Source organism: Lepidochelys kempii, chromosome 2 (assembly GCF_965140285.1).
Source record: "Lepidochelys kempii isolate rLepKem1 chromosome 2, rLepKem1.hap1, whole genome shotgun sequence".
Taxonomy (NCBI): domain Eukaryota; kingdom Metazoa; phylum Chordata; order Testudines; family Cheloniidae; genus Lepidochelys; species Lepidochelys kempii.
The window spans coordinates 186,423,897-186,439,258 of NC_136381.1; the positions used below are offsets into that span (position 1 = coordinate 186,423,897).

The window sequence follows — 15,362 nt, forward strand, 5'->3', positions numbered from 1 at the left end:
TTCAGAGTGGGGAAGGAACCTTGACATTAACTTTGCAACTTCAATAATGTTCTTTGAAAGTTGTGTTCTTGCATGTAATTTATGTGAATATGCCAAGCCCTTTACGTATATCAAGTTGATTTAGCTGATTCAGTGGTTATTTAAGAGAAGACTGAAAAGTTTTGAAAATATGAAATCTGTGTTCAGTATAAACTTTACTCCATACTTCCCAAAAGCCTGTGAAATAGGCTTGCAGTTTGTTCTAAAAGTCTACAAATTTGGTGTATTTCAGACCAATGGAGAATGTAACTCCAGAGCCTCCATTAATTGTATCTGTGGTGGTTTGGCATCTGGAAATGGGAGTTTCTCTCGAGCAGGCAAAACTTAAGCCATTTAGAACTTTATAGGCCAAAACCAACATCTTAACTTCCACTCTGGAATCAAAAGGCAGCCAGTTCAGATCATGAGAAACTTGTGATGTATGTTAGAATCATAGAAGATGAGGATTGGAAGAGACCTCAGAAGGTCATCTAGTTCAACCCCCTGCTCAAAGCAGGATCAACCCCAACTAAATCATCCCAGCCAGGGCTTTGTCAAGCCAGGCCTTAAAAACCTCTAGTGCTGGAGATTCCATCACCTCCTAGGGTAACCCATTCCAGTGCTTCATCACCCTCCTAGTGAAATAGATTTTCCTAATATCCAACATAGACCTACCCCACTACAACTTGAGGCCATTGCTCCTTGTTCTGTTATCTGCCACCACTGAGAACAGCCAAGCTCCATCCTCTTTGGAACCCCCCTTCAGGTAGTTGAAGGCTGCTATAAAATCCCCCCTCACTCTTCTCTTCTGCAGACTAAATAAGCCCAGTTCCCTTCGCCTCTCCTCATAAGTCATGTGCCTCAGCCCCCTAATCATTTTTGTTGCCCTCCACTGGACACTCTCCAATTTTTCCACATCCTTTCTGTAGTGGGGGCCCCAAAACTGGATACAGTACTCTAGATGTGGACTCACAAGTGCCGAATAGAGGGGAATAATCACTTCCCTGGATCCACTGGCAGTGCTCCTACGAGTGCAGCCCAATATGCCATTAGCCTTCTTGGCAACAAGGGCACACTGTTGACTCATATCGAGCTTCTCATCCACTGTAATCCCCAGATCCTTTTCTGCAGAACTATCACTGAGCCAGTCGGTTCCCAGCCTGTAGCAGTGCATGGGATTCTTCCATCCTAAGTGCAGGTCTCTGCACTTGTCCTTGTTGAACCTCAACAGATTTCTTTTTGGCCCAATCCTCCAATTTGTCTAGGTCACCCTGGACCCTATCCCTACCCTTCAGCGTATCTACCTCTCCCCCCAGCTTAGTGTCATCTGCAAACTTGCTGAGGGTGAAATCCATACCATCATCCAGGTCATTAATGAAAATGTGGAACAAAACTGACCCCTGGGGCACGCCGCTTGATTCTGGCTGCCAGCTAGACATCGAGCCGTTGCAACTGACAGAAACTATTTAATACGTTGGCTGTTGTGTTCTTCAACCAGTTTTTAAGTGTATTTAAGGTGTGTTATTTAGAGTGTATTGCGGTTCTAGTGAGATGAGGAAGGCATGAATTCCAGTAGCAAGGTCTCCATATGAAAGAAATAGGTACAATTTCCAAGTCAGACAAGATGGAAAAAAACATTCTTGTCATTGCTTCTGTGTGATTGTCTAATGGCAGCTAGGAATGAAGTAATTCCTAAACTGCAAACTACTGACAAATGGCAGGCACATAAATTCAGTCAGAAGATTAGATATGCTCTTTGCCATATCTTCCTGTTGCTTCATCCCAACTGCTAGTATCACCACAGTCTTGGCCAGATGGAGCTTCAGACAGACAAAGCCTTCACTCCCATTCCAGTCTCTGGGCCAGATGTTTGACAGCAGTTGTTCAGTTAGGTGAGATACAGTTAGAGAGCTGGGTGTTTTCAAGGGTACTGAAAACACTGGAGCCCACACCTTACTAACCTTCTCCAAGTACATGTTGAAGAAAGGGGGCAAAATAAGATGTGGAACTACGGAACCTTTAGGGATGAAGAGCTATTGTCCAATACCACTCTCTGGCAAAGTTCATTGGCATATTTATCTCTGCATTTGGGAATTACATTTTGGATTGAACATATTTCTGATTCCGGGAACTCTGTTTTTTAGGGTGACCATTTAAGAGGGAAAAAATGAGTTAGAAGTAGTTTAAAGGACTACAGCTGCCCTAAATTCCGCTACCAATTTTTGTGTGTTTTTTCAGTGACATTTTCCTATTTTAAAAAAATGATTTTTTCACGGATGCATCCATTCAAAGAGGAGATATTGAAGAAAGGGGATACTGTGAAACTAATATCCAGTGGTGGTATATATGCAAATTAAAAACAACTTTTTTCTCACTTTTATTACAGTACTCATAGGTATTGTAACAATAGTAAACTATTTTCAGTCAGAAGTGTGGTTTTAAATTGACTCTATGCATTTATTCAAAACAAAAATGTTACCAAAAAAGTCATTTATGGATTGACATGTCCACTGACCTTTTCTCATGTATTGAGCTCCATTTCTGAAGTCTTTAGAAGCAGCTAGAGCTATGAAGACATGATGGCAAAAATAATAGAACTCATTCCAGTACTTAGTAATCAGAGGTTCCTTTCTCTGCAGGAACTGGGGATAGCAACTCTAGAACTCCAATTTTATTTGGACTGTATTTGCTTTTGGAAGAACTCAAGAGACTCCTTCCCACTTCTTTTCTCCTTCTCCTCCTCTGTACTGTTGTCTTCTTCCCTCTCTTTCACTTCACAGCAGGGAGTCTCTGTCTGGGGAAGCTGTATAGCCAGCATCAGGTTGGTAGAGAATGGACAGTCTTATCAAAGGCAGCTTTTATATAACAGAAGCACCCAATTTGTTGAGATCCTACCTTGTTTGTGGAGTCAGCAGGCATCCTTCTCACAAAAGGTTCAGAAATTCCTGCATAACACTTGGCACATTTTTGTACACTGAGTCTTTGAAAAATAGTATGTAAACTCAGAGCCTTCCATGTTGATGGCAGAACACGTGAAACATACTTCAAAGGAAGAGTCCTAGAGACACACAGAAGGCAAGAAATCTGGTAACTTGAAGATTGCTCTTCTAGTACTGTCCAGGAAGTAAGACTTGTTTTCCTCGGCCCTGTGTCAGATCCCAAGCACCTCAGGAGCCATCTTCATTCCTAAACGACAGCCTAAATTATGCTGTCAAACCTTTATGGCAAAAGCAGGATTTGTTCCTGGTGCTTCAGCCTGCTCTTCAAATGCTACCAATATGTAATTTGGGTTAGAGTTGATCCATCATTACTAGGGCTAATGAATTCCTTAAAATACCAAATGCTAAAACCCCCTTAGAGCTAGTCTACACTGGCAACGCTGAAGCGCTGCCATGGCAGTGCTTTAATGTGGCTTGTGTGGTCACGGCTCTCTCCCAGTGCTCTTAAAAAACCACCTCCATGAGGGGTGACGCTACCAGAACTAGGAGCTTGGCTCCCAGCGCTGGTGCTCTGTCTACATTGGTGCTTTACAGCACTGAAACTTGCTGTGCTCAGGGGGGTGTTTTTTCACACCCTTAAGCAAGAAAGTTGCAGTGCTGTAAATTGCCATTGTAGACAAGCCCTTAAAGGCAAGGGATTCTTATTCTGAATAAACTTATTTTCCTAAATCTAAAAAAACCCAACCTCCATACACACATGAAGTGCAGCAAGAAATTCAAGATGCATAGGACCTCCATCTCTAGTTCTTCACTTCTGAATTAAAGAAATTGTCCATTTTCAGGCACTGAATAATCTGGAGCTAATGCTTAGAACAGGCATTCTCGTTCCCCAGTAAGAATGAAGATGACCAGCCAAGTCGCCCTGGTCTTGGGTGTGAACCAACCGCTGAGCAAAATTCAAACAAATTCCTCCAACCAGGATTACTTTCCCTGAAGGAACAAGAATGATCCAAGGAAAGCAATCAAATCAGAATGGGAGCAACCAGCAAAGGGTAGGCAAATGAATAAAGTAGTGATGAAGTTTTACTCAAATATAGCACTGTCCCTGACCTAACTTACAAAATTACATGTTGCTCTGGCAGCATCAAGCATGGAAATTGTTACTCTTGGGAGGAGAATTCTTGCCAAAATAGTTTTGACTTGGTTTTCTTTTATGAGGCACCTGCTAAGTGTGTGCAAGCCTCATCAGATATTTTCTAAGTAGGGGTAATCATGATCTAGTTTGAGAATCTAAAAGAACTATTGCTGCCCAAGGACAAGCTTTTAGGCCATCCTTAATAAAATCTCAATCACAGCATAATATGTAATGAATGCCACAATGGATTCTGTCAGGTTTTCCTCCATGGTTTTGGTTTTTAACACACTAACTAGGAGATGCTTGTGGCTCCAGGCATGAAAGAGAAACTACTTGTCTGGATAATTAGTGAGCTCCACTCCATTTCTGGGAGGGACTCTTCTTGGGAGTCCTTCTTAGACAAAGTGGTAAGGGGGAAATTCAGGAAAAAATATTTGATATGATGTCCCCTATTACCAATACTGAACAAGGAAGAGTACAGTTCATGAATAAGAACTGTTATAATTTTCTGCCTGCACATTCTCAGGATTCAACAGAAAGACTAGACTCCCACTGGAGGAAGATCAGGAAATGTGGATATTATTAGAGGAAGGCTGAAGACAATCAGTTTTCACCCTCAATAGCCTCCAACCATTTGGCATAGCTACTGTGCTCTTAGTAAGGACCCTTCTCACAGTTGGTCCAGCATACCAGCTATTGTTATCCAGAAAAATTAAAGTGGAAATAAGAATCACAGTCATTAACCAGTCTCCAACTCTCTTCTTAAGCTAGTAGAAAATTGTTCATCCCATTTAAAGAAAGGTGAAACTTCTTGTATCTTAATGCAGTTCTGCCAAACACTTAATTGCAACTCATGCTAAATACAGTGATCTGATGCTTTTGTCAGCCAATAACATCATCACACCAATATTGGTCAGTAGGGTAGGACCAAGGGAACCACACTGCACCAATAAAGTATGTACATTTTCCAAAGGGCCTTTGACTGCCTGGCTGAAAAAGGGATGGCGCAATTTCAGTATCTCTATTGCTTTTCAGTTACAAGTAGCAAAATAATAATACTTACTTTTTATGTGTAAACTATTGAGTCTATGCTGCTTTTCTGCTCGATATCAGATATTGTCTCTGCTGTTAAAACAATATTTGTTGCATAATTCTGAAAAAGAATGTTGATAGGAACCTTATAGAGTTACTGTTTGAAAGTGTTACTGAATAATTTTATTTTGGTAACAAACTACAGAAGCCCTCTATAAACTATGGTACCATGTGATCTTTAAAATTTTATTTCAGAAGTACAAGTAGATAAGCTCAGACAGCCTTTTGAGCACATGGTTAGATTGTTAGTTTTAGCTTGTTTCTTAAACTTTTTTTGTTTGTTTTCACTTGTGTGTGTTATTGCTGTGTATTGAAATGATCACAATTAGTCTAGTCTTTCTACATGCAGCTTTCCCTTGACTTCAGTGGGCATTGTGGAATGGCTGCAAGATCGGCCCTATATTTTGAATCTTCATAACAGGGGAATTACTTAAAATGAAAAGTTTCAGAGTAGCAGCCGTGTTAGTCTGTATTCGCATAAAGAAAAGGAGTACTTGTGGCACCTTAGAGACTAACCAATTTATTTGAGCATAAGCTTTCGTGAGCTACAGCTCACTTCATCAGATGCATACTGTGGAAAATACGGAAGATGTTTTTATACACACAGACCATGAAAAATTGGGTGTTTATCACTACAAAAGGTTTACTCTTCCTCCACCCCACTCTCCTGCTGGTAATAGCTTATCTAAAGCGATCACTCTCCTTACAATATGTATGATAATCAAGGTAGGCCATTTCCAGCACAAATCCAGTGTTTAACAAGAATGTATGAGGAACAGTGGGGGGTGGAGGGAGGTGAAGGAATAAACAAGGGGAAATAGATTACTTTTTATAATGAATCAACCATTCCCAGTCTCTATTCAAGCCTAAGTTAATTGTATCCAATTTACAAATTAATTCCAATTCAACAGTCTCTTGCTGGAGTCTGTTTTCGAAGTTTTTTTGTTGAAGGATAGTCACTTTGAGATCAGAAATCAAGTGACCCCAGAGATTGAGGTGTTTTCCGACTGGTTTATGAATGTTATAATTCTTGCCATCTGATTTGTGTCCATTTATTCTTTTACGTAGAGACTGTCCAGTTTGTCCAATGTACATGGCAGAGGGGCATTGCTGGCACATGATGGCATATATCACATTGGTGGATGTGCAGGTGAACGAGCCTCTGATAGTGTGGCTGATGTTATTAGGCCCTGTGATGGTGTCCCCTGAATAGATATGTGGGCACAGTTGGCAACGGGCTTTGTTGCAAGGATAGGTTCCTGGGTTAGTGGTTCTGTTGTGTGGTATGTGGTTGCTGGTGAGTATTCACTTCAGGCTGGGGGGCTGTCTGTAGGCAAGGACTGGCCTGTCTCCCAGGATATGTGTGCCCACATATCTATTCAGGGGACACCATCACAGGGCCTAATAACATCAGCCACGCTATCAGAGGCTCGTTCACCTGCACATCTACCAATGTGATATATGCCATCATGTGCCAGCAAGGCCCCTCTGCCATGTACATTGGGCAAACTGGACAGTCTCTGCGTAAAAGAATAAATGGACACAAATCAGATGTCAAGAATTATAACATTCATAAACCAGTTGGAGAACACTTCAGTCTCTGTGGTCACTCTATTTCTGATCTCAAAGTGACTATCCTTCAACAAAAAAACTTCAGACTCCAGCGAGAGACTGCTGAATTGGAATTAATTTGTAAATTGGATACAATTAACTTAGGCTTGAATAGAGACTGGGAATGGTTGATTCATTATAAAAAGTAACCTATTTCCCCTTGTTTATTCCTTCACCCCCCCCCCCACTGTTCCTCATACGTTCTTGTTAAACCCTGGATTTGTGCTGGAAATGGCCCACCTTGATTATCATACACATTGTAAGGAGAGTGATCACTTTAGATAAGCTATTGCCAGCAGGAGGGTGGGGTGGAGGGGAGAGAAAACCTTTTGTAGTGATAAACACCCAATTTTTCATGGTCTGTGTGTATAAAAATATCTTCTGTATTTTCCACAGTATGCATCTGATGAAGTGAGCTGTAGCTCACGAAAGCTTATGCTCAAATAAATTGGTTAGTTTCTAAGGTGCCACAAGTACTCCTTTTCTTAGAGACTAACAAATTTAAATAGGATTTTTAAATCCACTGTTAGTTTATTGTGTGATACATGTTCAAGGAAAACCTCTTTTATTTCAGTAGATAGTGGAGGCATTCTGTACAAGCATGTTGTATGGTGATGGGTGTTCTAGGGATTAAATATTAGAGCAGGTTGGAAATGTTCAGGGGAATTTTTTGGCAGAAAATGTGGTTTCAGCAAAAATGAACGTTTTCACTGTAAAATGTTGACTTTTGTGGGGAAATTTTTTTCTATGGTAAAATGGAAAAAATATTTTATATTCGGTTAACAAATCTAAATGTCTCAGTTTGAGGATGTTGAAATATTTTGTTTTGGTTGAAAATGTCAGAAATTTGACATTCCCACATCAAAATGTTTTTTAACTTAGTATTTTATGAAAAGTTTTGGTATTTTGATTCTGTCCAGATTAAAGATGAAAACAGATGTTAGAATATTAAAATTTCCTATATAGTAGAAATTCCGTGTTTATCAGTTCTATGAAATTTTTCACCTTGCCTTACCAGGTACTAAAGATTACACTATAACTAAAGTTAAATATAAATTGAATATATTTGAACTGGAAAATCTTTGTAAATTTGAAATGTATTAGACAATATTAAGCAGTTTTTTGTTTTAAAACTTACATAGGTGCATCTAAAGAAGGAGGAGCTGGAGCCGTCGATGAGGATGATTTTATTAGGGCATTTACAGATGTTCCTTCTGTACAGGTAAGACATTGTCATTCGTACTCAATTTTATTTTCAGAAGAAATGTCTTATTTTTATGTGTTTTGATTTGCAATACTGTATGTCAAAAAGCCTCTTTAATCGTTAATTTTTTTCTAATTATGCTTTGTTGTCATGAAATGATCCGCCTTAGCTGGGTATTGTTAACATTTCCCCTTCAAATTATTGCAAGTGCCTGCACATACATACTAAAAATGGGTGTTGGCTTCCATTATATTTTTAGGCTAGAATTAGAAGTTAGCTATAAGATTTGTTCTGCACTGAACTTTGGTATATTGGTCTGGTCTAGGGAATTAATATTATTTCTAACATAGGCACAGGACAGTTTGTCCTGAGTGTATTAAAAAACCTAAAATAGGTTTGTTTGTATTTTTGTTAACAGCTTTCTTGTGTAATTTGAGTCATGGAGGGTTTGATTTTTAAAATAAGTTGACAAGAGGTTTGATTCACATTGCTAGTTTCCTTTCTGTTCTTCGTGAATAGTGGATTACAATTTACCCAGACATTAACTTTAGGAATTGTTTAATACACTCATACAATGCCTGTGTTTACATATGTCTGTCATTACTTGCATTCAAAATGAACATGTAAACGTTCTGTGTCACGATCCCTATCATATGAATACAGGTACCCTCTTTTTTTAAAAAAAAAAGTGAAAATATGTATTTTTTGGATACAGCAGCTAATCATGGAAATATTCGCTTTGGGAATAAGTGCAGATGTATAATTGAGTCCAGTTTTGCGTCCTAGTAGGATCGATTCCATCATCATTGCATTGTTCCTCGTAAATAGTGTCAAATTAGTCCTTAAGTTTTCCATTGATGGTTATTTCCTAGCCTCTCTTGGAAACTGTTTGTTTCAACTATTAGTTACTAATTAACCTTTATTTTTCCTTTTCAGGTTCAAGCCCATTGTTGTTTTACTAATCTTTTCCCAGTAACTGCTGAGAGAAGTGACCTTGTTCTCATTGAAGTGTTACTTTACATGTTTAATGCCGATACATGATGTGAATGAAAGACAGACATGATTTTATGGAAAACCTAGGGTTGTAACTTTATTAAATGCTGAACTAGACAAATGGTTTAAAAAAGCAAGGCTAATGTTTTCCAAGTTGGGTGTCTAAAATTTGGGACCTGAATCTAGCACACACAGACAGATTGTCAAAAGTGCTCATCTCTAACAGAACTCTTTTGAAAAGTCTAGCCTCTTACCTGAGTGCCTAAATTAGGGGTACTGAGTTCTTTCTAATATCTGACCTTTAATTAAGTGTTCTGAATTATCAGAGTGCTGAACTATGGGTATTTGGTGCTTTTTGTGGTTGGGCCATTTGTTAAGTGCACTCTTGTTGGAAAAAAATTATCTAAACCCCCAACGTATAGTAGAACACTGAGAACTCATTGCTGGTTGTGTCCACCGTAAAGGATCCTCTGTATGACCGACCCACAGTGGTGTACAGTGTTCCTTCCATATGACAACACAGCTGTTTGTTAGGTATGCTTCTGGGAATATCTGTAGGCAAAGATGCAGCTGCCCATTTTTGTGAAGGGAATAGTTTATTGCAGGTATCTCCATAACACTCTGACCCCACCCGTAAGCAAATCTTTGCAGAATTTCAACCCTTATGCTGCAAGAGTGTTTTGTTTTTGTATCTCCCCCCTGCCTCCCCCATTTACATCTTGCTACTGCATGGATGATTTTGAATGCAAATACACCACTCTTTCTTACTAGCATTTATCCCCACTGTGTTGGAAAGGGCCATGCTCTGCAGCACAGGGTTTGGTCAGTCTGTATTGGTTCTATAACACTTACTATCCTAGACAGATTCTTCTAATGACTCAAGAGTATCCAAATGGTAAATATCAGAATCTAATTGAAACAGATCATCCTCTCTGGGTTGTATAGGTCGGGATAGCGGTTCATGATGTTAGCATGGCAAATGAGATGGTCTCCCTGCCAAAAGACAAAGTGTCATGTGTATTGACCATTTCCCACAACTGCATAGTGTGACTGGAATGAGGATGCCTCTCTAAATGTAATATGGTAGCAGGCAGACTAAATAAGAATATTTTCTCCTGCAAGTGCTTGTTGGAGAGTTTTAGGGTTTATCTACACTGCAGCTGGGAGTGAGCATCCTGGCTGAGGTAGAAAGACTCCGGTTAGTGGAGCTTGTTCTAGCGTGCTAAAAATAGCTGTGTGGACATTCCAACACTGGCAGAGGCTCTGGCTAGCCACCCAAGCATGGATCCATGAGGTAAGGTAGGCTTGGTTTGAGTTCGGGTGGCTAGCCAGTCTCGTCCAGTTCCATCATATCCTCAGCTATTTTTAGTGCATTAGAGTGAACCCCGCTAACACTAGTCTGTCTGCCTCAGCTGGGCGGCTCACTCCCACCTGCAGCATAGACATACCTTTAGCAAGCAGTACATGTTGGGACGGTAGTGTTAAACAAGGTTTGATATACATAGACCTCAGCCTGTTTAGTACCATTGCAAACACTCCGTTAAAAATCCTTTTAACCTTTTATTAAATATACAGAAAAGAAGGAAAAATAGTTAAAGCATTTGAAATGTAAAGCATTAAATAAAGCTATAATTTTAACAACATGCCCTGTTCCCTTTCCCATTAGCTGGAGATAGTCTTCAGAAGGAAAAACCCTGTTTGACAGTCTCTTCGATCAGGGGTGGGCAGAATACGGCTCCGGGCCGGATCCGGCCTGTCGAACATTTCTCTCCGGCCCGCCAGCTCTTTGGCTGCCCCCTTGTGATCTCCATGCTGCTATAAGTCCCACGGCGCAGTGGGGCGCTCAGGCAGGCTGCCACACCATTCCCAGAAGTGGCAAGCTGCTGCTGATGGCATGTCTTTGCGGGCCCCTGGTGGGAGGCAGGGAGGGGAGGTGGCTCTGTGCTCTGTGCCAGCTCCCAGCACTGTCCTCACAAAAGTGGCCAATGGGAGCTGCGGGGGCATTGCTTGTGGGCGCAGGCAGCTCACGGAGACCCGCTGCTCCCCTTCCCCCAAGGGACGCACAGAGACGTGACATGGTGCTAGCAACCGGCCGCTTCCAGGAGTGGCATGGGGCCACGGCAGGCACTTAAGCGGCTGCCGGCTGGGAGCTGCCTGTGGTAAGTGCCTCCCCGCCAGAGCCTGCACCTCGCACCCCCTCTTGCACCACAGACCCCTGCCCCTGGTCAGAACCCCCTCCTGCATCCCAAGCCCCTGCCTCAGCCTGGAGCCCCCTCCTGCACCAAACTCCCTCCCAGAGCCCACACCCCTCACTCTCTCCTGCACCCCAACACTCTGCACCAGCCTGGAGCTCCCTCCTGTACCCAAACTCCCTCCCAGACCCCACACTCCCTCCATTAATATAGTAGAAATGTGCGGCCCATGACGACTTCGTGGAGTGGTCCCTCTGCAAAATTTATTGCCCACCCATGTCTCAGCTGGTATTAAAGATGGTAGTAATAACTGTCCTTTTGGAGAAAGGAGAAGTTGAGTGAGAGAGACTGGAGCTGTTGCTGCTTTTCTAAAAGTCCAACCCTGTTTCCTAAAACACAGAACAAGACAAATGCACACAAAACGTAAGAGAAATGAACAGCAAAGCTAGACAATGCAGCCTCTGTCTCTGGTGTAGGCTCACGGCTTGATCTCTCCACTAGACTTTACTGACCTTGGGCCAGGCTGTTTTGGTTCATCCTTATCCAAAGGTTGACTCCCCTTTCAGATTTGTCCACAATGTCAGCCTCCATCACCCGTTGGTTAGTTTTTGAAACAAGCACCTTTCTCCCATCCTGCCTCTTGTGCCTGGGAAATGCTTCCCATAAGAATCTGCTAAACTTACTCATTATCTTTCATGAAAATACTTGTTAAAATTCTCCTTTGCTGAGAGGCCTACAAAAAACTTGACAACAGTTAGGTGCTGAGACCACATGATGCTGACCAATATTGTCTCATTGTTTCGTTGTACTTTTCCGTTGGTCTGTCTGTATCTCGTGTCTTATGCTTAAAACATCAGCTCTTTGGGGCAGGAACTGTTTTTTTCATTCTGTGTTGTACAGTGCTTAGCACAGTGGGATCCTGGTCCATGACTAGGGCTCCTCAGTGCTACAGTAATACAAATAATAATGTTGATCACTCTATATTTCTGTTCTCTAGAAGAAATTAGCTTTGTTTTTTGTTCCGTATCTCACCTAAAGAACAGTTGTAAACTCATGTATGCTTCTGTGTGAATTTTGCTGATTTTTTTTTTTTTTTTACAGTGAAGCCAGGTTGACTATGTTGTTAGAGCCAGTTGGAAAACAGTGATTTCATTTCACAAAGGATTTTGAAATTTTTTGTTTCAATATGGAACAAAACCAAGGCACTTTGAACTTTTTCATGAAGAAACTTGAGAGAGCACCCATCCCTCCCTAACATCGCCTGTAGCCACCCAGGTGGTTAGGACACTCATTTTGGATGCGAATGACCCATGTTCAGGTCCCTTCCCTTTCTGATTTGAGGCAGGGACTGGAATCTGGGGCTCGCAAATGCAGTTTCTGCCACTCCTTCACTCCTTGAACTCGTGAGAGACAAGAGCTCCATATATGGAAGCACCTCGTGGAGCAGGCTATGAGGCTGTATTCGTATCTGGGCCAGTAGACCTCCTGTATAGTGGCCTTAGATTGCAAGCAGTGCTGCTCCGAGCATGATCTCTGGAGTAGACAGTAAGACTGTTAAGCCTAGAAATCCTCACGTGAGAGCAGGCAACATGACCATAGATATAAGGACAGATCCCCATCCAGATCTGCCTCTTAAGAAAAAGGATCCTTCCCCATCTCAGTCCAAGGTTGAGTCCTCGTGCGCAGCTCCTAGGGAGTTAGGTCTGCATAAACCTGCCATTCAGGTTTGCCTAAGAAGGCGAAGTGCGAAGGAAGAAAGATCTGACCGTCCCAGTTTTGGCTTCTTCCCACAAGCCAAAAGGCGGGTACCAACCAGACCCATCTGGGAGTTCCACCTTGGGACTCCATTCAATGGTTCCGACATACTCTGTGTGGGATCCTTTGAGTACTAGACCTGGATCTCCCAATCCACTTCTCAGGGGTTCCCCAGACATCAGGGAGGACCAAAACCTTTACCTCATTTGAGGATATTTTCACTCTGTTGTATCCACAATATCCTCTTTTGTTGGTCCTGGATCTCCTTGGAGAGATCCCTACACCTGAAGAAATCACCTTGAGAGGAAGAGGCTCCTTTCCTAATGTGTCCACAACTCACATTTTCCTCCCATTGGTATCGATGTCACCTCCAGTAGAGCAGGAGCCTATTATTTCATCAAGAAAATCTGTCGTTCCAGATGATGCTTCCCTCCCACTCTGAGGAAAACAACCATAGATAGAACCCACAAGAGGTATTAGATCAGTCTGCCTCCTTCAGAATACAGCTACCCAGAGAACCACTTCCCAGCAGGGAAGTCTGGCCGGCAACTCTATTCCGATTCAGTCTTCTTGCTTCCTGAACCTGTTGTCAATCACAAAAAGTCTACTTTAATGCCCACAAGATCCATAGATTTATTAGGAGCCACCTAGACTCGACTACAGTAAGAGCCTATTTCCCCCTTGGGAGATTTGATGCCATTAATGATCTGATAAAGCAGGTCACTGGAGAAATTCAGGTAGGAGTTCCTTTCCTCACACCTTCACCTGAGAAGACTGTTGTTACCCCTGGGAAGCCCAGATGAACAATCATACTGCAGAAGGCAGGTGGACTCTTCAGGAGACCAGGGTGCATATTAATTTACTAGAATTCAGAGCGGTCCATTGGGCCAGCAACACTTTGGATGTCACTCATCCAATCCTGGCATATCCAAGTAATGCTGGATAATATGATGGCTGTCTTCTACATAAACAAACAAGGGAGAGCAAGATCCCTCTGTGTGTAGAGATTGACTATCGGAAGCCACATAACCCTCTCAGCAGTATACCTATCATGTGCATGGAACTCACTAGCACTCAGTCTCAGTAGGCATTTTTTCACAGGCCACAAATGGGAGATTCATGATTCTGTTCTGAACAAGATCCCCAACCAGTGGGAAACACCATTTTGGGATCTTTTCGTCTTGCAAAAGTACAAGGAACTGCTCCTGTATTGCGCTAGAGCAACTCTGGGCTGCAGCTCAAAGGACGATGCCCTGTCACTACCCTGGACAGACCACCTCTGATACTTTTCCTCCCATCCCCCTAATATAGGAAGCCCTGTAGAAGAACTGGGCTTGGGTAAGCCTCGTTGTGCCCAATTGGCCAAGACAGTTCTGGTTCTTGGAACTCCTGAGATTTTCACCCCCATCCTCCCATTAACATCTGACCACTTCCAGGTCTGCTGACACAACGACAATGCTATAGTCAGGCACCTCAGCCCAGTACACTACATCTCAAGGCGTAGTCTTTGAATAGGGATCAGATGCAGAGCATACATGTTCAGTGGCAGTTCAATCCATTCTTAACCAGAGGAAGGTCTCTACCAAGAGAAGTTCTTTGACCAAATGGAAGTACTTCTCTTCTTCGTTACAACAACACCAGCCATCTCCAGATCCTCTGGAATCCCTGTTTTTGTAAAATACCTACTTACCTGTAAGACATCAGACCTCTCTATCAGTTCCCTTCAGGTACACCTGCAGCAATCAGAGCTTTTCATCCTCTAATTGAGGATTATCTGTACTCAGCCCATGATGACTAGATTCCTGAAGAGACTTATTAGAACTTTTCCAGCAATGGTGAAACCAACACTTCTGTGGGACCTCAACCTCATCTTTCTGGTTCTCATCAAATCTCACTTCGAACCATTAGCCACCTGTTCTTTGTCCCATCTCTGGATGAAAGTTGTCTTCCTAGTCACCATCACATCAGCCAGGAGGATGAGCAAGCTGGGAGCACTCATGATAGATCCACCATAGACCATCTTCCATAAAGTCTTTCTTTGCCTCCATTCCTAAAGTCATTTCAAAGTTTCACATGTATCAGACTATTCACTTATCAGAATTTTTTCCCCAAACCACATGCCTCTGATGCAGAGAGAAGGCTTCAATCCCTAGATGTCTGATGGCCTTTTATCTGCAAAGAACAAAAGAAATTAGAAAAACACCTAGGCTTTTTATTACCGTAGTAGAGTGATCGAGGTGTAAAGGTCTGTCTGTGCAGAGACTCTTTAAATGGATCTCAGGCTGCATGGAGGAGGTGAAAGTCCATTCAATTAGCGCTCAAGCAACCTCTGCAGCATCTCTGTAAGACGTACTTTTACTAGATGTATGTAGGGATGTAACCTGGAGCTCCATACATGCCTTTACAAGACATTATGCATTAGT

At 42.1% G+C, this 15,362-nt stretch overlaps 1 protein-coding gene across 46 annotated transcripts in view; it reads left to right on the plus strand.

Annotated features, from left to right (window-relative positions):
* CLASP2 (cytoplasmic linker associated protein 2) overlaps positions 1-15,362 on the plus strand; it is a 271,467-nt gene that overhangs the window by 106,724 nt on the left and 149,381 nt on the right. For all 46 annotated transcript variants that reach the window (XR_012157456.2, XR_012157457.2, XM_073333055.2 and 43 more), the window contains one exon: positions 7,938-8,017. Coding sequence is in view for 44 of the 46 variants with exons in the window: in XM_073333055.2 (XP_073189156.1) it covers positions 7,938-8,017 (80 nt within the window). In the remaining 2 variants the exon portion in view is untranslated. The remainder of the gene's footprint in view (positions 1-7,937; positions 8,018-15,362) is intronic.